The 22888-nt window shown below is 46.0% G+C and overlaps 3 protein-coding genes across 5 annotated transcripts; 1 reads left to right on the top strand and 2 right to left on the bottom strand.

Annotated features, from left to right (window-relative positions):
- Window positions 1–543: 543 nt before the first annotated feature.
- Window positions 544–5275, bottom strand: mmachc (metabolism of cobalamin associated C). The gene is made up of 4 exons (XM_023794533.2): window positions 5120–5275; window positions 4395–4592; window positions 3807–3959; window positions 544–3278 (listed from the first exon to the last, which is right to left on the bottom strand). Exons 1-4 carry the CDS (start codon window positions 5273–5275, stop codon window positions 2922–2924), a joined length of 864 nt encoding a protein of 287 aa, XP_023650301.2. The 3' UTR covers window positions 544–2921.
- LOC111834815 (uncharacterized) lies at window positions 5276–14255 on the top strand. 2 transcript variants are annotated; one of them, XM_023794526.2, is made up of 12 exons: window positions 5276–5343; window positions 6550–6627; window positions 7090–7123; window positions 7381–7520; window positions 7626–7707; window positions 8438–8585; window positions 9207–9280; window positions 10442–10518; window positions 10604–10704; window positions 11334–11410; window positions 11506–11643; window positions 12764–14255. In XM_023794526.2, the coding sequence occupies exons 2-12, from the start codon at window positions 6562–6564 to the stop codon at window positions 12904–12906; spliced, it is 1080 nt and encodes a 359-aa protein (XP_023650294.1). In that variant the 5' UTR covers window positions 5276–5343; window positions 6550–6561; the 3' UTR covers window positions 12907–14255. The 2 variants fall into 2 exon arrangements, with proteins under 2 accessions (XP_023650294.1, XP_023650295.1); XM_023794527.2 differs by having other exon boundaries at window positions 5297–5343; window positions 6532–6627.
- On the bottom strand, window positions 13339–22640 carry LOC111834816 (uncharacterized). 2 transcript variants are annotated; one of them, XM_023794528.2, is made up of 6 exons: window positions 22540–22640; window positions 21462–21891; window positions 17622–18140; window positions 16007–16240; window positions 15255–15415; window positions 13339–15173 (listed from the first exon to the last, which is right to left on the bottom strand). In XM_023794528.2, the coding sequence occupies exons 2-6, from the start codon at window positions 21526–21528 to the stop codon at window positions 15129–15131; spliced, it is 1026 nt and encodes a 341-aa protein (XP_023650296.2). In that variant the 5' UTR covers window positions 21529–21891; window positions 22540–22640; the 3' UTR covers window positions 13339–15128. The 2 variants fall into 2 exon arrangements, with proteins under 2 accessions (XP_023650296.2, XP_023650297.2); XM_023794529.2 differs by lacking the exon at window positions 22540–22640 and having other exon boundaries at window positions 17622–18095; window positions 21462–22529.
- Window positions 22641–22888: the final 248 nt, after the last annotated feature.

The raw sequence follows: 22888 nt of genomic DNA, 5'->3' as shown, positions 1-22888 counted from the left end.
CTCTCCATGATGTGTATGATGTAACAAACATTCCATGTTAACCTTTCACGGGCTTATGGACCTATGAGGCCAGGGACAGGATTTTCATTTCCCCAGATTCAACACTTCTCTTAAAGACTCTCTTTCCAGGGACTCAATGGGTTTAGCAGAGAGAAGTTCAGTACATGCGGGTGATGGTCTTCCTTGGTAATCTGGTCAATGTTTCATGGTTGCCGGCAGAAATATTTAAACAGTAAGTGGGATGTCACCAACAGCAGGGCCAACTGGGGTCCATCACTTATCATTTCCTCAGAAGTCTGCTGTCCACGACGGGTTCTGGATGCTCAGCACCGAGCGGCATTCTGGGCTCTGACACTCCTCGGTGCACCAGAATGACTCAGAAGACACAAGATTCCTCAGCCCGGCTCCAGCACTCAAAGCTGGCCCTCGGTACAGGGAAAGACCGTCCGTACGACAATGAGACAACCTCATAGCTCCTGGATGGTTCCTGGACCCGTTAATGGCAACAAGCGCCACACCAAGTAACTGCCAGCACCTCAGCGAGACAATTCATTTGTATTTATTAAAAAGGAAAAGTGTGAGAGACAGAGATGCTTGTGGACAGGCTGCGTGCAGAGGAGAGGTGTGTGTGTGTGTGTGTGTGTGGCTATCACTGTAGTTCTGTTGGACCAATACCAAGTCAGCTGGGTCCAACCAGGAGAATAGGATGTTCCATTTGATCCAAATTACATGATAGGGCTATTAAAAAAAAAAAAGAATTAAATAACCTACGCAAGTTATTGCCAGAATGATCTTAATTAAGAGAAGGTTGGAGGGTCTGAGTATGGTTAAACCATACATCCTGTTTCATGAGGCATCCTAAATTTCTCTAATCTCTATAAATGGAAGATAAAATATCTGCAATTACACTAATTTATAGTAAGACAACATTCATTTTCATCAGTGTCTGTACTAAAAAATAAACTCTAATAATAATAATAATTAATAACAAACCCAGACTATACCAGTCATAAAAAAGAGGCAAATGACTGAAAACAGCCTGTCATGCTTAGATGCTACTTTACAGGAGTAGTAGTCGAGAAGGTGTTGAAGTGCAGTAATTTAGCTCAAACTTATAGCTTGAGATGCACTGCCATCTACTGGACAAAAGTAAAACCACATTAAAGTCATTTCTCCTTTTTCTACCCCCCAGCTAAAAGTATAGATTAAATTGCTTTACAGAATGCTTAAAAACTGCTGCCACCCGTCAAATGTTATGTTTGATCAATGCACACTGAATCACATGCCTGTTTCTGTATTTAAAGAAAAAGATGATCAGATTTTAAAACTAATCCCACACCACAGAAGTTGGATTATTTGCTCTAGGTGGCTTGTTTTTACGCAAGTTCTCTCTCCATCACGTCGGCTATATCACAAGCTCAGCCACACGACCACTGCAGGTAGGAAACTAACCTCAAAATGCTAAAGATGATGACCTGGCTCAATACTTCTAATTAAAATTACAGCTAATTTACCTATGCAATGCGTGGCATTTTGATGCTGCTCTTGCTCATGTAAGCCACACGAAGGATAGTAATTTTAGAATTCCTTTTTTTCCCAAGGTCGGTTTATTTGTTTATTCCCCTTTTGGACAGAAGCCCTTGGCGGCACAGAAAGGAGGCCAAAGCGAATGGCAAAGCATGACAGATAATTAAGCAAACAAGCAGAAAGGACATATGATCCAGCAATAATGCTCTTTTGAACACGCATCATATTAATTATCCAAGGATAAACACATAACTTAAATATTACATCAAGCCACAATGCAGCAGAGCGACTGTGCAAGACTCAGCACTGATCACAGTACAGAAAAGATCTCCACCAACCTGCAGGATCCACCCTCCTGGCCTCCAGTAAGTTTCCATGACAAAATGAAGTGTTGGTCTATCCGTCACACCGCAGTGGGCACAGCCACCCTCCCGCTCGCTGACACAGTGTTCCTCGACAGTTAAAGTGACAGCTTATTAGAGAAATGGATCTCCATTGCCTGCCCACCCGACCGCCAGCCAGGGTCCATCCCACTTGCATCCATCTCGCTTCCTGGATTCACGCTGCACCCAGAACGATTTCACCCATTTTAAGGGCCACAGAGACGATTCCGGCACTTTTTACTCTTTGTTAGGTTAAAGGCTCGTCAGACAGTGTTCACTCGAGAAAAGTCGTCGGAATTGCACCGCTGATGTACTCCGTCCTCGTTTAAAGTTTTTACACAAAGAAAGAACTTTAGTTTTACACTTTTATGTCAATCACACAAATGGCGGTGTCCACCTGAATGGATTCCTACCTATGCAATGCGTGGCTTTCAAAGTTTGCAAAAACAAACCGAAGAAACTGGACAGATCCCATATAAAAATGGAGAAGCTAATGAAAGCACTATTGGAGATGAGGTCTATGCTTCTAGCAAGGAGAATTTAAACGTACCAGATAAATTAAAGTAAACAGTAACCCTGACAGTCTTCTCAAGGCCCATTTTAAAAATGTTCGCCCCCACACATGACTCGCCACACTACTGCAATGAGAGTGATCAGATTGCAAAAAATCAAAATCAGCACTTTGGGTAAGTGCTTTACCCTCTGCTCCTAGGGAAATGCACTTCAAAAGTTAAAGGCATTTTTGTACAATATCCATTTACTTATCTCAGCTTTGCATATTATATAAAGAGTTATACAAAGGGCTGCCCTCTCTGTTCCCTTTCAATGCACTCTAATCTCTTCACACGCCTTACTTAATCATCCTACATTACGAGAAGCAGTACCTTGCTGTTTGCAAGTTCATTTTAAAAGTTTCATTTTCAAAAATGACTCAAATAAATCAACATATCCACAAAAAAACTTGCTAATTAATGTTGAACGGATTCCGTGTAAAAGGAAAACGGCAATGAATCAGCCTGCGCCATCTCTTTCTGGGCTGTGATCTAGAGCCTGTAGTCCAGCGTCCTGGCTCTGCAGAAATCCCCACTCTCTGAGCAGCACTTCACGCTGGCCTGGAGGGGTAGAAAAGTACATTTGCTGCTCCTCCGAGTAGCTCTGGTCTGCCGGGATGATGTCCCGGTAGCTCCAGTCTCGCCAGTGGAAGTTGAATCTCTCCAGCAGTTCCACTCTGGATTCCTGGGAGGGAACACAGTCTGGGGGCGGTCTCTGCTGTAGCTCCACTCCTACCTCCAAGCCCGGGAACACAAGCAAAGCTCTAACGGCAAACCAGCCGCCAAGTCTGGGGTGAATACAGACCCCAAATATCTTCTGTGAGGAACACAAGAAAACAGTAAATCATCAGGCCATCCCAGGCAACGTAGGTCAAAAGGTAAGCGTATTTCCTAGATGGGATGCTAGTCCATCAGAGGGCACACACAAAGTTACATATAATAGGTAATTCAGAGATGACAATTCACCCTGCTTGAATGACTTTGGTAGGAAGGAACCCATACAACTCAGGGAGAACATGCAGATTCCACATACACACACACACAGTTAGAGTAGGTTTAGAACTTGCAACCCTGAAAGTACAAGGCTTCTAGAACTTCTATAACCTCCGTTAATGTCAGTAGCCCATCTGTGAAGAGGTTGGGGTTAATCTCTCCCATCTCCAAAGTACTGAGGCGTTCCATTCTTGGAGAAGACAGATACATGTTTTTATTTAACACTGCATGCTGTCTGTATTACTCCAACTGCTTTGTAAACCTCCAGCAGCCGGCCCTGACCTCATGAGACATTCACACCTACGGTGTTCATGGCAAGGTTAACAGCAAAGAAAGAGGGTGCGTCCCTCACCCTGTCCCCCCATGGGTCGGCGGTGACATCACTCCGCCGGTAGTAGTAAGCTGCCCCGGCCACGTGCACGGTGGTCTGCGCCAGGAATCGAGGCTTCCGGCTTGGGAGCATCTCATAGTCGTAATGGATGTCAACAGGGAGGTCTGCAAAACACTGAGAATGTAGAAAAGGGCAATGTGGTTACCATAGACACCTACGCTAGCTTTGCTCACATAAGAATCATCACACATGTAATGATTTCATCTTTATAAATGTAACATTCATAGGGTAACAGATCTGAAACATGAAGAAAAATTCCATAGGACGGGGCTATTCAAATCACGGTCCTCAAGGTCCAGGCACTGCCGATTTTCCAGCCTTCCTTTACCTGTGAGCCAGGTGTGAAGCCTCTGGCCAATCAGAATCAGTAACTATTAAACTAACTACCTGGAAGAACTGAAAACAAGGCCTGGATTTGGAATCGAGGGCCAGATTTGAAGAGTTCTACTATAGGTTTACAATTTCTCCCACAGATTATTAGACCTGTTTAGAAACATGTACACTGTAAATATGATATAAACAACTTCTGACCTGTGTGTCTGGCATTACCTGTAACACGCAGCTTGAGATGCAGTGAGCCACACACTGGTCGATGGGGTCACGCACGCCCTTGTAGGCGTCCCTCTTAAGGAACGGCTTGAAGGCTTGGTCAAACATGTCCGGGGTGCTCAACACCACCACCGCAAGTGTGTCGTCAGAGTAGGGAAGGTGCAGGGATGCTGAGAGCAGCGCATTGTACCAGCCGATCTATCAACAAACCAAACAAAATATGTTAAGTTTACTTAATCCATGATTTCCATCTATCTATGCATCTGTCTTCTAGCTTGTCCTGGTCAGGGCTGCGGGATTTACGTTCTTTAAACCTTGTTTCTGGAACGCTTTTGCGGTTTTTATTCTGATAAACACACTTAAAAGCTATGAAAATTCCCTTTTCCCGAAACGGCCTTAGTTAAGACAAACATGATTTAAGGTGGGAAAACCAAATTGTTAAAAAATAAAGCTAAAATCACTAAAGGGGTAATAACTTGAGAAGCCGAACGTGTTCAGTTCGTTAAGGGCACCGATAACTAGGATATCTACGTAAATGTTAAACACCCATTTAAAACTGTATAAACTAAGCGCACTAAACCACAATAATAGATACAACATTTTGTCGCTAAACATTCAATTACATTATAAGTTACGAAAATGGCTATATAAAAGACTTAATATGAAAAAAGGCGTTTAAACAACATTTTGTAGAAACAAGCACCGCCGTGTCGTAGGTGCACTACCTTAAAAGGGTAAACCTCAAAACCCAGGGGTGTAAGGGAGTCATGCAGTTTCTTCTCCACCTCGTCGACAGTAACCTGGGACATCGCCATTGACTGCGGTACATGCCGGCTGACGCAACGCGCGCACTTCAACTCCCAGTACTCCCTGCGCGTCATGCGTCTTACGCACTGACGTTGGAACATCCGTTTGTCGGTTCCAGGATTTAAAAGTGATGCGGGATAGTGTAAGTATAGTATTGTATAGTGTATAGTTGTAAGTTTCCGTAGCTAGTCGAGATATTTCTAGTTATTTTTTACAAATGGATAGAAATGGAATGTATTTCGTTTCCCCTACTTAACAGTATGTTAGTGCTTTTGCCTTTTTCTGGCATTTTTCGTGCGAAGAGGAACAATGTGGTGTCTGGTTCTGATATACTGATACTCATTTATAACACAAGACAAAACGGGGGTATCATAGCGAAACACAAAGTGGAAAAATAATTGTTTTATCCTAATTGATAATCGTAATTGCAAATAAAATTCGATTGCCCAGCTCTACAGTGTGGTGGTACCATGCATGGTTAATGCTGCGCTGCTTACCGTGTCCCTGCTGGTCCCATAATATTGCATTTCAGCTTAAGCCGATTTATATAGGAAAACGGAAGTTTGGCTTTGCCTGAACTACAGATAAGCAGCAAGGTTCCTGGTGGGTCCTGAGGGGGTAACTGAAATAAAGACGTACATACTTTAAAAACGAATGAGACTATGTAATCTATGGTCGGCTCACACTGGCAAGATGCTTAATATCGTCAAAGGCATTCAACTAAGGTTTTGGACTATTTGCTTCATAGCAAGGACGCAAGACATTATTCAGAGTATTGTAGCAGACAAACTGCTTAATTGCACTTCGAACATACAGTTTAAGGGATGGCCACTGTGCACATATTTACAACCAATAAGCTAGGAGTAGAACGATAGGGGTAAGTACACTAGGGTAGGAAACTGTCATAATGAATATCAGCTGAGCTCTGGCGGTGAAGGGATGGCACGTGGGGATAAGACTGACTGTATATGCAGATACACTGAGGTTACTGTGGACATTTCCTCTCTCCCATTGCTTAAATAAATATATTGTTTACATAGAAAATAACATCACCATTTTCCAGTTTGCATATAAGCCCATAACTACTGAATGTGCAGTTCATTATGTCAGATAGTACAGCATTATAATACAGGTGCAACATCCTGTTATCTGTTGACAGTGTCTAGCATACTGACAATAGTGTGAATTATGCTACTGTGTTAAAGTCAGTAAGCAGGATATTGATTATTTTTTGAACTGGACTGAAGTTACCCCTCTGTCATGACTGATCTGACTTAGCTGTGTCTTTCATAGTTGTATGTATATTATCATATTTTGTTATCATCTGCAGCCTGACTCTGTGTTGCAGGTTGACCCCTAAATGAACTGGGACACTCATTTCAGTTCCATCCTGTCAGCAGCAGATGGCAGTGTGGCCAAGATGCGGGTGAGAATTGGGTTTAACGTTTTATATCTATATTTGTTTTTATTGTTTGTCTTTTACGAACTATGTAAGGTGACCTTGGGTTTTAGAAAGGCGTCCACAAATAAAATGCATTATTATTATTGTTATTATTATTATTATATTGAACATAAAACAGCCTGTAATCTATTTACTACATTACAGAAGGGTCTCCAACCCCAGTCCTCAGGTGTTTGGTGCCGTGTAACTCTGTGCCTTGCTGGATCATGTGCTTCCATTGGTCTAGATTTGTAAACAAGCCGTGGAGGCCGTATGGAGAATGTCAACGGAGTGTGGAACCGGTCTAGTGGTTAAATACAATGGCAGAGACAAGGGTTATGGAAAATCCCCGCATCTTACCATGCACTTGGCCAAGGCTGGAGGTGCCTTCCGTGTCTTCTGAGCGTGTCGTATTTCCTACCCATTGGTGCTCTTTTGTCTCTGCAGGAGCGCCTGACCGCATCAGCAAAGGCTGCAGAAGGTGTGTGGGATTCTTGTGGGTAACAACTTTTCTTTAACAAATGATCGACGTTTCAAGGTTTCAATGGACCAGCTGGACCTTGAAATGAGCCTAAGGGTGTAGATAACAGTCTGCTTTTGTTATGGCGCTCAGCTCTTAGACTGATGTGTAACTATAGCGACAGTGGGAGCTTCTTGACAAGGAAGGGGGTGACCAGATGCTCTGTCGATCTCAACATGATGGCTCCTTCTTCTCATCCATTTGCTGCTTCACCACAGTTGTGTTCCAACCAAGTGATGCATTCCAAGGCATCAATTTGGGGGCCCCGTATCTGTCACGAGCCCCCCCTGCTGCCGGTCCAGAGGTACAGTGGGGTGACATTGCTGCTATTCATGCCCAGCTTCATAGCCAGAGCCAGGTGAGGTTGTGTCCCTCAGACCAGATGCTGTTCCTCAAAAATTCATCACCATCCATTGGGTAAATGGTATTGCCACTTCTGATCTCAGTGTTACTACATTATCAGGCCATCGAGTCCCTTACGCAGGCCCTGCGTTCCATGGAACGGGAGCGTGACTCCCAGCAGCGCCAACTGCAGGCTCTCCAGGGTAATGACCTTCATATTTCTACACCTGAAAAACACCTCAGATACAGTAAAATGCCTCAGTAACCAGTTTATGACAGGATGCTGTTTGCTTAGCTGTAAATTTCAGTTAAATAATAATACATTTGTGAGCCTAATGCATAAGTGAAGTGAGCGTGGTTTCTTTATTTATAATATATGTAATGGCTGGTTTATTGGAGGAATCACAGCAAGGTTGTCATACTGAAAGGCTTTTACAATAGGCACAGGAGACACGTTTTCCCACGCATTATGTATGCATTTAATTGTCTGGGTCCTTGTACCCTGCTTCATTGATGATAAAGTTGAATCTAATCTAATGTTTATTATTTGTGATTTAAAGTGAGTTTAACAGCGTCTATACATTAGCCCAACGGGAAGCATTGTTCCCACAATGCTCTGTGATGCACCGACCAACGAGAAGTCGCCTTTGAAGTTCTCATTCTTGACGTGTTCCAAAGCCCACAGTCTAAGCTTTTGATCTTTTAACAGCAGTGTTCCACTCTCTTTCGCATATTGCATCAGAGACAGTTAGATTGTGACTAATTGCGAGCGCAGATCCCCGCGTGCTGCAGCCTGCCGGGCCTGACAGTTTTATGGTCTTGATGCCTCTTGCCGTAAAGCCTCTTGCCGTGGGAGAGGGGGGATTTTTTAGAGCAAAGAGCTCTAAGGCAGATGTCATGCGGCTGATGCTGAGCACTAACGACTCTTTCCAGAGGAGCTACAGAAATTGCGTGAGCGTGGGGAGGAGAGGGTTTGGCCCGGGCTGGGAGCGGAGCAGTGGAAAAGGGAGGTGGGCAGGGAGCTGAGCAGCTTGAGAGGGCGGATCGATATGGCAGCATCGCTCAGCGGTCAGGAGGAGAGGTAAGGGCTTCCTGACCCACGCTGGCCTTACAGTTACGCTTGTGCACTTCAGGTCTTGAACAGAACACACTAATTCCAATGGGTTAGGATGCCATGCCCATGATCAGAAGGTTGTCAGTTTAAATCCCAGTGACAGCAGAGTAAATGTCACCATTGGGCCTTTGTGCCAGACCCTTAAGTCCAATTGCTCCAGGGACTAGAGTCTCTGCTTTCTCAATTGTACGTTGCTTTGGATATAAAGTGTCTGCTAAATAAAGACATGTATGTATAAACTCTTCAACACTCAAAATACCAAGTTAGATAAGTTTTATTAAGCAGTTAGTAGCTGAGTTACACCAAGAACCACCATATCCCATGATGTTGGGGTCAGTGATTTAGAAGATCTACCCATAGCAAGGTAACCACTTTACCAGCAACATTCAGAGGAGTGCCATCTGTCGTCATGCAAATCGCTCGAGATGGCATTGCCAAGGCAATTTGTGAGCGATGGCACATCACAGGGCATTAGCCAATTTGGGGGAGGTGGCGGTGGGGGGGGGGGGGCAAGGAGAAGACGAATGGGCTGAAATAGTATCCCTTCAGCCTCTGTCGCCTTCTGGTGTGACTGGGTTGCATTTACAGCTTCAGTTCCAGACGGCAGAGGGAGGAGATGGAACGGCTGCGGAGGGAGGTGGACCAGCTCAAACAACAGCTAAGTGAGTCTTGTTTCTCGAGGCAGAACAGGCCAAACAATATGTGGGGATGTGGAAATGATCTTGGCGTAATATTTATTCCGTTTTAAACTTATTTTTCTCTGAGTCAGATAATGAAATCATTTTGTTCATGACAAAAGAGTTCAAAATATGGGTAATGAAATCTAGTTCCATCCATCCTTCCATCCATATTCTAACAATTTATTGCAGCAGCGATATCAGAGTTACTCATTTTGCACATCAGAAAAGTGAGCAAATCTGTTGAGGCTTAGCCTACAGGTAAATACAGGTAAGTTGCTAGATTCTGTAAAATTATCTTGTCACTCAGGTGTTTGATTTATATCAAAATATGTGTCATAGAAGCAGACATGAAAGCAGTTGTAGCTACAAGCCCAAAAAACTGCAATTCTCACGAGATACCCAGCCCACTCAGGACTGTTCTTTATTCCTGGGAGGCTCCTGGCATATTTGCAGGCTTCCCAAGGTAGGATAGATTATAAAGCGCTCCTTTTCAGCTCATGGAGTTCACGTGTCATCCTGCGGGGGGTATTTTCGTCAGATTCTGAGCCCATTTCCTCGTTTCGTATTTCAGTTCTTCAATATCAATAGCTTGACTTCAGTGGCCAGACAGCCCTTTTACCGAGACACAGCTTTCTGCCTGTCCGTCCTTTGTGCTGATATTTTTCCTTTTTTTTTTTTTTAAAAAAATCACTTTTGATCTGTCTCCTCAGGGACAAATTGTGGACTGCACCCTATTCGCTGCCTTTAAAGGTGTAGGAATGGGCAAATTAACCCCAGATGGAGTACATATGCTTTTGTGTTTTTTAATGACACTGTTCTCTCTGTCATGTGAAGACCGTAAGGCTCACAAATTCAGTCTGAGGACACAGGTGGGCTTTCCTTAGTTTTCTGTTTTTAAACATTCCTTTTGAAATACATCAGTCTCACTGAAACTGCACACAGGGCTCGCACAGGTCTTTACATGTGTAACCAAACGGGGATGGGCTGAGAGGTGGGGCTTGGGTAATTAAGCTCATGCTTCATGGTTAATTAGGCCTCCACACATCCCCGCTGAATCCCCGGCGGCTCTGTTTGGACCCAACCGCTTTCCGTAGCTGAGGCCAGACTGGGTCACTTCTCATTCATGGATGTGTGCATCTGCAGGGAGGCAGGAGCAGGATCTGTCTGACCAGCAGGCCGAGAGCCGGGGTGCGAGGAGGCATTACGAGCGCAACTGCAAGGTGCGAGTGTCCCTGAGTAGCGTGAGGGAGACAGTGACGCTGTTAGACACTTGCAGACCGTGACCATCTTCCCCGTCACATCCAGACCCTGGAGAGTCTGGCGGACAACTACAGGTCACACACCTTGGACCTCACCAGGACCGTGTCCGAGTACCAGGATGTGCATCAGGATGTTCAGCAGCTCAAGTCAGTGCTCCGCCGAAAGCTATGGAGGAAGATGGGTACAAGGGGCATGTTTGTAAAACTAGCAGGCTGCTCCTCTGCCTCTACTCAGCAGCATTTTACAATTTTATCTAATTCAGGTAGTCATCTAGTGTCATGCACCAACTGAACTGACAAAAAAACTACAGGCAGGTGGAGGGTTTTTACCAGATCACTGCCCCCTACTGACAGATTATGTAAACTGCAGGCTGTTGTTGCCCTGCTCCAGCATAACAAAGCATGGACTAGGGAGAGAATAAGGAAATGGGAGTCTGCCATTACTGATGAAGCTGAAACGGGAAACGATTGTTGAAAAACTGGTACGGTGGTGTGTAATCCTGCCAATGCTGTCCTATTGTTTGGGGACACTGCTGAGCTGGGCCAGGTCAAATGGGTATATTTCATACTCTGTTGATGTGGTTTTTAAACTGGGAAAAAGGAAATGGGTAGATGTCTGTTTACTTTGTGCCTGGGACCTGGATGGGAAGTTAAGGGACTGAGACTGTCCTAATGAGCTGCAGTAACCTCCTCTGTCAGTTACATGGGCAAAATCCTTGCAGATGGTGAAGGACTGTCATTCCCCGCAGTGGGTCAGTCACCCATGTATCCTGCAGGTTATCTGTTTCGGAGCTGAGGGTTTGGATCCTGGAGGAAGGCCGTGACCCCCCCACGTGGACGGCACGCAGAGCAGGTGGGGCGTGGCTGTCCGGTCGTGGTTATAGCATTGGTGCTTTTTAATGTAGCCAGTGTTCAGAATGCTAACCTCCCCCGTAACGTCTTTTCCAGACCAGAAATTGGCAGGAAGGCCTCCCAGCGGGCACAGGGAAAGATCGGCGTTAGATTCAGAGGAGGAGTCCAGCCCCACGCCCAGCCTGGGAGACGTGAGCTCAGACGAGCTGTCCTGGTCCGAGGACCAGGAGACAAGTGAGGCGCGATGCTCCAGGGGCATTTCTGCTGCCTCTTATCTTTTCAGCAGCTCCAGTCAAGGGTCAGGGTTCACTGGTCACATACCCAGACGTACACAGTACATTGGTGGAGAGAGATTATTTTTCTACCTCCAGGATTGTGTTCAAAATATGTATTACAAAAAAATAGTATAAAAAGATAAGAAATAAGATTAAAATAGCTATTGACATCAAATACAGAAATAAGACAATAAAAAGAAATGTATCTGTAATTGTGTTTACATGAGGCAGTGATCAAGATGATGTAAAGTGACAAGGGTTTGTGTGTGCGGTGGGGGGGGGGGGGCGCATGGGGGATTAATTACTGAAGCCTGATTGATTTTTAAAGGGTTTTTTGTGGTGGTTTGGAAATGTTCATGTTCTGAGTGACTAATCAGAGATCAAAAGTGTCTTAAAAGCTGCCAAACCAAATGTTTTAGCAGCCACTCTTACAGTAATGTCCCACCCATCTTCTCCTCCATCTGCCCTGAAACAGGGACTGTCTATCGCGCCCACTTTATAGAACAGACCTGAACATGTCTCTCAACTGTTTGGATAAACTGGCACAAAAGAGGCCCCCCCCCCCTCTCCACTTTGAAGTTTCTCTGAATACATGCGTGGGAGTCGTGTGCAGCTGTTAAACAGGTGGTGTGGTGTCTGTAGGCCACGGGGGAGATGGGGGGTGTTGGGGGCAGACACATCAGTGACAGAGGGCTGGATGGGTGCAGACCCGACTGAAAAGAGGCCCACAGGCAACAACGACCCGTAAAAACCCATAAACAGGCAGCAGTGAAGATACATACACAGCTGGGTCAGTTGGCAGGCTGTCAACGCCTCCTTTGATCACATGACAGGCTGGTAGGACAATAAACATGACACCCCTTGTGACGACCTCCTTAAATTCAGCTCCAAAGGGCAGCATGTGAAACCCCGTCTCTATTCATTTAGCTTGTACCACTGTCCCAAGGAGGTTTATTTGTAAACAGTCGTTGCATTTCCGTCAGCGATTCAGTCTGGCAGCAGCATGCAGTAGATACTGTTACCTGCAAAGAGCACATGCTGGATATAAATCACAGCTGACCTTTCTCCTGTGTTCCCAGCACCCCGCCGGAAACACCCTGGCAGTTTCCCGCTGTTGGAAAGCCAAAGCTCTGAAACAGGAAGTGGCCCAGAGGAACCACCTGCAAGGAGTGACGAGCTGGAGGAGGAGCTGCTGTCAGAGCTCAGCGTCAGTGACCTCTGACACGGACCACCAGCAGACATTTACAATTTTGCAATGTTTAGAAAATTATTCCAGGATGCTTTGAGCGTCTGGGCGGTGGGAGTGTAGGTGGCAGGGTGTATGAACAGGGTGTATGAACAGGGTGTATGAACAGGGTGTATCCCAGGCTACTTCAGTCAAATCTCTTTCCAGTTAAAGCATCCTGGTGACATGATAGAAGTTAGGCGCGGTGAGAACCAGACCTTCAGCCGACTCTGAGTGATCACTCACCCTCCTTATCTTTGTAGCTGTCAGTCGTGATTGACAGTAGCACACCTCCGAGATGGAGGTATGTGTTAGTCAGAAGTGAGATGGGGCAATCTCTTCGGGGGCACTCCCCCCCCCCCCCCCATTAGCTACAATGACCCATTTTTTCAAATGTTTCCATCACATAAAGAAATCAAACTGAAAATGTTGGCTTTAAAATGTTTTATTAAAAAACAAAATACACTCAGAACACACTCACACTTTAGGCACATTGCAGGAACCGTAACAGAACGGAACCAGTTTTGGTGCATGACATATTTACATTTTGGTTGTCCATGATCCCTAGCTTCTATGCATGAAATGAATCTTTATTGCTGCAGAAACACATATAGATAAAGCAGCAGGATTTCTGTAACTTCTCTCCATACCTGAACAGAGCATATGGCTTTTGTCTAGTGGCCTTCAAAGGAGGTCTCACCACTCAATGTTGAGCAAACCGTCATTTCACTTCTAACCAAAACTGTTCTTAATTTAACAACCACACAGCACACGGTTTTGAAGGACGACCGGCTCACCATGTTGACCTGGATACTGAGAACCCAGGAGCCTTCAAGCTGTTCCCAACAGAGAGATGGATCACATTAGGAAACAGAGGCTTGCTTTTACATTTAACTGGTAATTATGGTCCATTTCATGCATTACTCTCCTTTAAACTTGACGGGAGGAACTACAGGCAAACAACGAGGCATCGGGAAAATGCTGAGATGTTATATTGGCTTCCCTTGGGGAACAGACACGTTTTGGTTTTTTAGAGAGCTTTGGGTAGCTGCATCAGCTAAGAGAAACTAATTACTTCCATAGCAAAGTGGCTGATGGGTTGAAAGTCAAGGAACGAGGATCTGTTTAGGTATTCCTGCCTGGGATGGGAGATGTGATCATCACATCACCATCCCATCCGGGCCTAAAGAAGTCAAGATTTGGTCAAGGAACACAATGTTAGATTGTTAACACACTCAAGCTGGGAGAGGATTCTGTAAAAATCCCCTTTTAAAAACTAAAAACGCTATACTAACATCACATGAAGAAATGCTAGATACAGCTGGGGAAGCACTCAAACAACTCTACTTTCCCCAAGGACAACATTAAGAAGTCACCAAACACCAACAGCAGAAAGCAACCTTGACAGAAGCCATGTTCATACAAACACACAGTTTGGTTGAAGAACAATTAAAGAAACCAGTGTCTCCATCACACATATGCAAATGAAACATTTGACTCAAAACACAACCTCTTATCTATCCAGCAAGCCAATTGCTAAGGCACTGAAACAGTGTGATGGGACTTTCACCCATTTGCACTAAACCACACAAACAGTCGACAGCACCAGCCGAAAGTTGCAGACACCTGAAAACATATCTGAACAGCCAGCCTGGAAAATATGCCGTGTCTGATGTCTCACAATCACTAACCAGCTGAGAATCAGCCCAGGGAGAGGCGGGAGTCATAACCGAAAGAGCATCACTGCCGTCGATCAAAGTCACCAGCTTTGGCAGCACGAAAGCAGCACGAAAGCACTGTGCAATACTCAGAGGCCTACGGGAAGAGCCTGGTACCATAAGAGCATGATATCTGATGGTGCCATCTTCCATTCATATCAGGGAAGGGACCAGTAGTGCAGAATATTCTCCAGAGACAGAAAAAAGACAACAGAACCAGCTATGACCCAAAATCCACTGTTCATGTCCATCAGTGACTTCCTGTCAACCTCATCTTTGGCGGGGGGGGGAGCAGCCCACAGGCCCAGCATGTAGAAATCCAAGAATTACAATCAAACTGAAATAAGGCTCTTAATTCAGTCTACAAACTTCCCCAGGGGGCGAGGGCAGCCTCTGGTACCCTGCTGGGGTGAACAGGTAGCGGAGATGGAGTAGCACTTTAGCAGGGAACTGGCGAGGAACAGCGAGTAGGAATGAGCTTGCTGAGGGGTGGGGCCATTCTCAGTAGCTGTACATGGAGAGGGGCGCATCCTCCATCATGTCGTCCTGTGTGGGCAGACATGCTCGTCAAGCTCGTCAAGCTCATCAGCAGGGCAAACGAGACCCCCAGATACCTCAAGAGCTCACCATGGGTAGATCCTGCAGCCGGCGGAATTCCGGCTGGTTATTCCTCCGTCGGAATTTCAGGAACAGGAGTAGCGTGATGACGGCTGCCGTCAGGATGAACACAGACACCAGGCCGGCCAGCAGCGGGTCCAAGCGTGGCTCCGAGCCATGCGGGTCCTCCCCTGTGGGGGACACATCATGAGGTCAGACCCTGCCTACAACATGCTGCTGAGCTGTAAGTGTGTTCAGCCGACCAGCTGTTACGACGGGAACAGTGCAGCGAGCACTGCTGAGACTTGCTGAGACTTGCTGAGACTGGAACAGCCATGCTCTCTGTCTCCTTGGCATACTGAAGCACCACCCCCGAGTCCAAGGGGAACCGGTACAGACGGCCTTGCGGCTTCTGGTCGGAAATAAACTGGAACTGCACCCCCCACCCCGGCGATTTTCTGGGAAGCCAGTCCATTTATATTTTACATAAATACCTATACAAACAATGCTCAATTAATGGGGAAGTTGTGTTCCAGGAGCTCATACATATTTCATTCTTTGCATATGTTGCATACCATTATTTCCTCATAAGCAGCAGAACTGATTTGATACACACCACATCATTTAAAGGAAACATACTTGAGGATATATGATGATGTTATAACTTGCGTAATATGAGAAGAAACCAGGTGTGTGTGCATGAGATCTTCCTAAATGCTAACATGCGCCCCCCCCCACCCTGAAGTCCCTGGCCCATGGAGACCCCAATGGCAGACGCTCACCGACATCCATCCTGTTGAGCTGCGAGAGTTTGTCCTGAGGTAGCTGGGTTTTGGTGGAGAGACCGGGGGGGGGCTCGCTGGACCTCGGGGTGGGCTGAGGAGCCGAGGCGGGGTGGGGGCCTGTCGTGTTAGTGGGGGCAGCACTGCTCAGGTGTGTGGAGACAGGGAGCGGGCCCACTGTTGGGTGGACCCCCCTAGCGAGGGAGGTGTTTGTTGGTGTAGAGGAGGGGAGCACTGAGTAAGAGGGAGGTCAGCACAGTGGAAATATATAAGCATTTAAACCGTACAGATGTACAGAAGTCTACGATAAAATATAGTTATCCTTAAAGTTACCGAAATGCACTGAACGTATGCCAAGTTATGCTGCAGACTATCCTTTTATCGTGGTTAAAAATTGTATTATTTTGCATCCATAGTTTCTACACAATGTATCATTCTGGTTAAAATTAAGCATTTCTAGTTGTATGCAAAAGCAACACTGAAAATAAAGTACAAAGTGTAAGAAGTATAGAGATTTTAAAAGCAAAATATTTCTCATTACGTCACAGTTAAACACACGCACACAAAGTATGGCATTAAAAACAAACTCCAGCCGTTAAACCAGCTAAAGACATTGAGTGAAACTCACAGGACTGCAAATTATCCTGGAGAGCAGAGAGGCGTATAAAAGGAGCCGCAATTTCCGCCAAAATCCAAAAGTTCTGCTACCTGCAGAAGCCAGCTGTTAAGGGGCAAAAAAACTGGAGTCTCTGGTTTTCACTTGCTTTTAGTTGCTGCGTTTCTGTACCTATTCCTGTCAGACCATGGGTTACACTGCACTTCTAGCCGGGGGCCACATGTGGAGCTGTGTGCGTGTGTGATTTTTTTGGGGGTGAGCTAGATTTGTGAAAACAGAATCTCTGTGCCATATCACAATGGACCAGTTTCATGTGTGAAAGGTACACTGTTTAACTCCACGCAAACGGCCGCGGTCCACAAACCCTCCCACGCTGTTGCCGTCTGTGTCATGTCATCGCGCCACGTGCCAATGCGACCCTCAGACACGCCTCTAGCTGCTAGTCTCCCTCAATAACAGCACAGAGAGCAGCTTCCCACAGCACCCTGCACTATTCCATTGTCATGCCGCTTCATCCCCCCTTAAGTACGGCCAAGTAAAAATAACCCAGAGTTCCCAGCTTGGCATGGCAGCGTACCCAGGGTGTAACTCTTCTGTCCCTTCCTGGAATCTCCTTCTCGGCCTTATGTGGACTGGGTGAGCCCAGTGTCAGCGTGCCGCATGCTAAGAATAGCCTCGCCTTGTTTTTTAGATAAATGACGGATTTGTTTGTGAGTCCCGTGAGCAAATCTGGCTACGAAGCCCAGGCTACAAGCACCGCCTTCATCTCGAGGTTGCTGGCGCTCTTTTATCCTCTGAATTGTGCAGATTGCCTTTCTCTGGACTTTACTGTAGGTTTATTTACTGTAAACCTGCTCCAACGAAGTTTACCTAGGAATGACCATGATTTCTCTTTGCTGTGAGACAATTGTCGACATGTGGGGTCTCCCTCAGACTGAACAGTGAGGTTCCAGGTAAAAATGAAGACAAATCATTTCACAAATACAGGGAAGAATTTACCTGAAGAGTGAGAGGCGGAGGTCGCAGTGTGGGTCACATTGTACTGCAGGGTGCTGTTCGGGGCACTTATAGGAGACCTACTGGTACTGCTGCTGTCACTGTCATTCATGATGGGACCGCTGGAGGCAGAAGGGCTATCACCACAGGGGGCGCTGTTATTACTGATGGCACCATTTGGGGCAGGGAGGCCAGCACCACTGGAGTCACTGTCATTACTGAAAGGACCACTGGACACTGGAACCCCACCACTGGGGGCGCTGTTATTACCGATGTGACTGCCTGAAGCAAGGAAGCCAGCATCACCGGAGTCACTGTCATTACTGACAGCACCACCAGACACTGGAACCTCACCACTGGGGGCGCTGTTATTCCTGATAGCACTGTCGGAGGGTGGGAGGTCTTCACCGGCAGCGCTGCTGTTCGAAAGGCTGAAGTTCTGATTCAGCCTCACGGTGGGTTGTGGCACTGTGGTCCCTGTCACCGGAAGGGAAGTTGAAAGGGGGGGTTGTGAGACAGGGGCTGGAGAGGGGGGGCAAAAAACACAAGCATTCGTATACGAATTTGGAATCTTACACAAAACGAGTGTAAGCTGCACAGACGGATGTTCCGTAATACAAATAAAGGTGAAAAAAATGGACATCATTTATGAAGGACCGTCTGTGAGAAGCAGACGCTCTGCCCTGGTGTCATGCGGGGGAGAGAAAAACACCACAAACCAGGAGCCTCCGTGTAGTTTCGGCCTTGGTCGCAAAAGGATAGTCAAGGAAACGTCGAATAAACAGTCCGGTCGTTATTTATGGGTCCTGGCTAATGGCCCAGTGAGCACGCAGGAGATGTAAGGAGAGTCAAAGGTGTGTCACTGGTATAGTGCCACCCTCAGGGGAAGGCTGGCTTAACTGGGCTGATGGTGGGCAGGGTCTACATACATTTATGTTGGGGTGGGGGGGATCGTTCCTTGATAAACATTTTGACCTTTTCACATTAATGCTTCTGTGGTTTTCCAGGCATTGTTCACAGAATCCCCCTGAACAGCCTGGGAGGAAATGGCTTCTCTCCAAAGCCGCCGTTCTCTGGTACTTCAGCTCGCCGAGGGCCCATTTCACCCAGCGCCTGCCCAGCCCTCCTAACTGGGACCTCTTCATGGATAGCAGAGATTGGGCATTTTTGGATCACAAATTGGCAACTTTGATGGAAGCCAGGCCACATGGCAAACAGCATTAGCTCTGCATTGGTGACAGTGTCCGATTCACTCAGCCCTAATTGTCCAGGAACACAGGCCCAGTCACAGGGCGGCGCCACATGAGCAACCCGGCCAGCTCCCCCACAGAGAGCACACAGTCATGCTTCCGTTTCCAATGAACCGAAGTGCTGTTGCCGCATCCCCAGGTAGGGTGGCTCTCCGGAGACAGAAAGTGAACAGAACTGACATTTTTTTCCTTCTCAAGCTGTGGTGTTTTTCACAATAACAGAGCTACATTTGCTTTGAGATGTTTCTAAAATGTATTATTAATATTCAGAGCTGATTTGTGTAAGGAATAAGTAACTATGGATGCATATATGAGGCAGGGTATGCAGGAAGCAGGAAAGTCAGAAGGAAAAGCTGGGGGAAGATGGAAAAGGGAGAGCGGCACCGCGAGGCAGAGGAGAGGCCTCCTTCGGGGAGAGCGGCACCGCGAGGCAGAGGAGAGGCCTCCTTCGGGGAGAGCGGCACCGCGAGGCAGAGGAGAGGCCTCCTTCGGGGAGAGCGGCACCGCGAGGCAGAGGAGAGGCCTCCTTCGGGGAGAGCGGCACCGCGAGGCAGAGGAGAGGCCTCCTTCGGGGAGAGCGGCACCGCGAGGCAGAGGAGAGACCTCCTTCGGGGAGAGCGGCACCGTGAGGCAGAGGAGAGGCACATGGGTGCATAAGCAGCAAAGGGCTGGCCAACTTTCAGCCCACTTCGGCTAAGAGACCTCGCAGATTCACCCCCGAGTGTCTGTGTCAGCTGATTGGACGTGGGCACAGTCTTAGACAAACACCCAGCATCTTACGGGCCAATAATCCTGCTTATAAACAGCAAACTCTCTTAATGCTTCCAATCTGACTAAATCCCAGTGATCCTGGATAATGTGGACAAACCCAAGAAGACCACAGCTGTCCTACAGGGTCACCACAAGGCACAAAATGTCTATTCACACAAGTTCTTTCCAGGAACATCTCCATGCAGACAACCACAACCTAACACTGGCTGGAAAAGCTTGGTCCTTTTAATAACTTGATGTCATCCAGGCTGTAGGATGAATGGGAGATTTGATGGGGCACTGTCTGCATACACCCACCTAGGATGCACAGTAATTTAAAAGAATTCGAATGACCGGAATTAATTTAGTACAGTTACAGTGATGCTTGCTCTTGAAAAAATTAAAAGACCACACTATATTTTGAAAAAAATGTGCATTCTTTAATCCTGGTTCTGCTGGCACAGAGACAGGCTGCGTCCAGGCCCAAAATTTCTAAGACAGCAGTACCCATGAACAAGGTGAAGCAGGAGACACTGGCAATGACCAAAAACCAGCCAGGAGGGCAGAAATGACTTCTTAATGGCAGAGATGACCAGCAACTTATGTGCCTCATAAATCGAAGGATGACCTCAAGTGACCTTCAAAAAAAAAAGGGGAACCTTAGGTGGTGTAACGTGTACTGCTAGGACAATTCATAACAGGCTTCAAGAATGGCCATAAAGCAAGGAAGAAGCCCTTCATCAATGAGAAGCAGGGAAGAGCCAGGTTGGAGTTTGCAATAAAATGTATATTTTACACAGGCACATACCAATAAATTGAGAAATGAGTGAAACTGAAAATTTCGCTGTGGTCTCTTAATTTTTTTCCAGAGCTGTATACTGCATCACTATAAACTAGGGCGTTTATGTTCCAGTATCACCAGTGGTGGGTGTATGCTGCTTTCTGAGTCAAAAATATCCCAGAACAAGGGGTGATAAATGTGGGGAGAATTCAAACTACAGTGAAAGCGCAAATCTTTGCTGGGGAAAGTACTTTCTGGAAAGTGTGCAGATGAGTCCTGGTTTGTAAATAGGTCTATAATTATACCGGTCTCATTGTACCGCCCTGAGAAAAATATTAGCTTGACAGTTTTTAGAGCATGTTCTATAATTAGAATTTGTCTATGGGTCTATTTTTTCTATTGACAAATAATATACGTGTTTTGGTGAGGATCTTACGGGTCAGAATTAATCGTACGCGAAGTAACGGTCTCAGATTAAAAATCTCAGCGCCTTATTATACGTGTTTTGAAACCCCAAAATGTAGATGCATTCATTTATAAAGTCAAACATGACAACATAAATGCATTTGGGTGCGTAATACAAACGGAGAGCACTAATCATTCACTTCATATAAATGTCAACGAAACAAAATTAAATTAAATAAGGGTAGTTTAGGGTCACCCCGATTTCGTGTCCTGTGTCGTGCAAACAGAAGGAGTAGCTGCTAAGTATATCACAAAGCCCTGACATGCTAAATACAGTACAGACACAATTTCAGCAGCAATTACTAAAATTGCACAAAACAGATCTCCCCCAACACAGATTCACAATATTTAATTGCTTGGTGGCATGCTTTACCCCTAAAATCCCTTAGTGAAGAGATTAGACATTACAGTTTACCTGTAACAACATCTTGACACCACACGGTGAAACTTTTTCAGAAAAATATACTTTAGACCTGCACTATTTACAGGGTAAAGCCGCATCGGACTTTCAGAGGTTAAAAGTTAATGAACTTCATAGTTTTTTACGAGCTTTAACATTTTCCAAATATAGAAATTTGCAGCGGAAAATAAACTTACCTTCAAAGTGAAACCCGTATGTCAGAAGCACCACCGTGCAAAGCACTAGAACCACTTTTGTCTTCATCTTTTTTTTGCCGTTTAATTTAAACCGAAGCAGCAGACGGTTCTCCTCTCCTGTCTTCCTTTGTTCAGTGCAGAAATTATATTCAGGCTCGTTGTCAGCGTCCCCCTCGGACCTTAACAGCAGCTGAAGTCGGAGATCTATAAAAAGGTGAGGCTGATTGTCCGTACCACAACGCAGTGGAGTAGCGCAGGGTCTGGGTGTTCACACGGGACTCTGCCGCCGATCCGCATCCAGCCCGGAGACTCGCTGCCACGTGTTTCAACCCCCCTCCGAAGTCCCGAAATCGAGGTCGGCCCGGTGCGTTCACACGACTGCAAATACGAATGCCTCTTCCCGGCCCTGGCGATCGGCCAGCACGCTTTACTGGAGAGGATAAAAAGGGCGCAGTGTGCCAGGAGCACAGGGATTTACTGACAGCCACGCCTCTCAAGCCCAGTCACCGCCCTTTCCCAGTAGCCGTACCGTGACACTGTGTTAAAATGTGTATGACACTGTGTTTAGTGCCGTAACATCTGAGTCTGCAACATTTGCGCCTCTTCAGCCACATATAGAGAGCGGCAGAGACGCGCTGGGCGGCGTCGGGGTGTCGCGCCCCACCCTCAGCGTGACAGACTGATCATCACCTTAACCCTCGTGCTTCTTTGACCAGTCGTGTTTTTTCAAAAAATCTGGATTAATTTAATATTTGGGACATTTCATCAACATCGCATCATCACAAGTTAATTAATAGTTCTTATGGGCCACAGAACAAACATTCTAGAGTGGACAGATCACTTCGTATGAAGTTACGTCTCTCCTATCTTCCCCGCATACAAATTCATGTAACTTGGATGTAATTTATACTATTAAATCCTGCTAAAAGAATAAAAAATGTCTAATCTCCTTTCACAAATTACAACACCAGGAATGACGATGCTAGAAATTGCCTAAAGTAAATTAATGCGATAAAATGTTTTACTCCCAAATGCTTTCGGGAGGCATGCTTTCTCCAAACCATTCTCCTCACCTCACCTCTATGGTATGAGATTGTGGGCACAGCTGTTCATACCGCCAGAAAAAAAAGTTTTTTCTCGCCTTGCCAGCTGGGACCATGTGCACTATTTACAGAGAGCCACAAGGAGCCGCTCTCATACTTGCACGTTCAAATCAAGGCAGCCTAAAAAAACTGTAGTATCCATAATTCACCGCGATGGACCCCGGAACAGGAGGTGACTAATAAGCCTGTTTAGAAAGCACTAACATGTTTTATATGATTACAACTGCATCCGACATTTTACGCTTGTCCTTGTGTGCAAATGGAAGTAACATAACTGATCAATGTAAAATAGAAATTTGAACATTTTTGAAAGTTAATTTAATG

This window comes from Paramormyrops kingsleyae, chromosome 15 (genome assembly GCF_048594095.1).
Source record: "Paramormyrops kingsleyae isolate MSU_618 chromosome 15, PKINGS_0.4, whole genome shotgun sequence".
NCBI lineage: Eukaryota > Metazoa > Chordata > Actinopteri > Osteoglossiformes > Mormyridae > Paramormyrops > Paramormyrops kingsleyae.
The sequence above is the reverse complement of the archived record's forward strand: the minus strand, read 5'-3'. Positions and strand labels throughout refer to the sequence as shown.

Bases quoted from the DNA above. Each gene is read 5' to 3' on its own strand.
- mmachc (XM_023794533.2), bottom strand. From the start codon at position 5,275: ATGACGCGCAGGGAGTACTGGGAGTTGAAGTGCGCGCGTTGCGTCAGC. The intron at 4,593-5,119 runs GTAGTGCACCTA...GTTTGTTGATAG, and splicing joins TTGAGGTTTACCCTTTTAAG to ATCGGCTGGTACAATGCGCT. The intron at 3,279-3,806 runs GTGAGGGACGCA...TGTTCCTCACAG, and splicing joins CCGACCCATGGGGGGACAGG to AAGATATTTGGGGTCTGTAT.
- LOC111834815 (XM_023794526.2), top strand. From the start codon at position 6,562: ATGAACTGGGACACTCATTTCAGTTCCATCCTGTCAGCAGCAGATGGC. The intron at 7,521-7,625 runs GTGAGGTTGTGT...CTACATTATCAG, and splicing joins AGCTTCATAGCCAGAGCCAG to GCCATCGAGTCCCTTACGCA. The intron at 7,708-8,437 runs GTAATGACCTTC...GACTCTTTCCAG, and splicing joins CCAACTGCAGGCTCTCCAGG to AGGAGCTACAGAAATTGCGT.
- LOC111834816 (XM_023794528.2), bottom strand. From the start codon at position 21,528: ATGAAGACAAAAGTGGTTCTAGTGCTTTGCACGGTGGTGCTTCTGACA. The intron at 15,416-16,006 runs GTGAGCGTCTGC...TGTCCCCCACAG, and splicing joins GCTCAACAGGATGGATGTCG to GGGAGGACCCGCATGGCTCG. The intron at 15,174-15,254 runs GTGAGCTCTTGA...CTGCCCACACAG, and splicing joins GGCTGCAGGATCTACCCATG to GACGACATGATGGAGGATGC.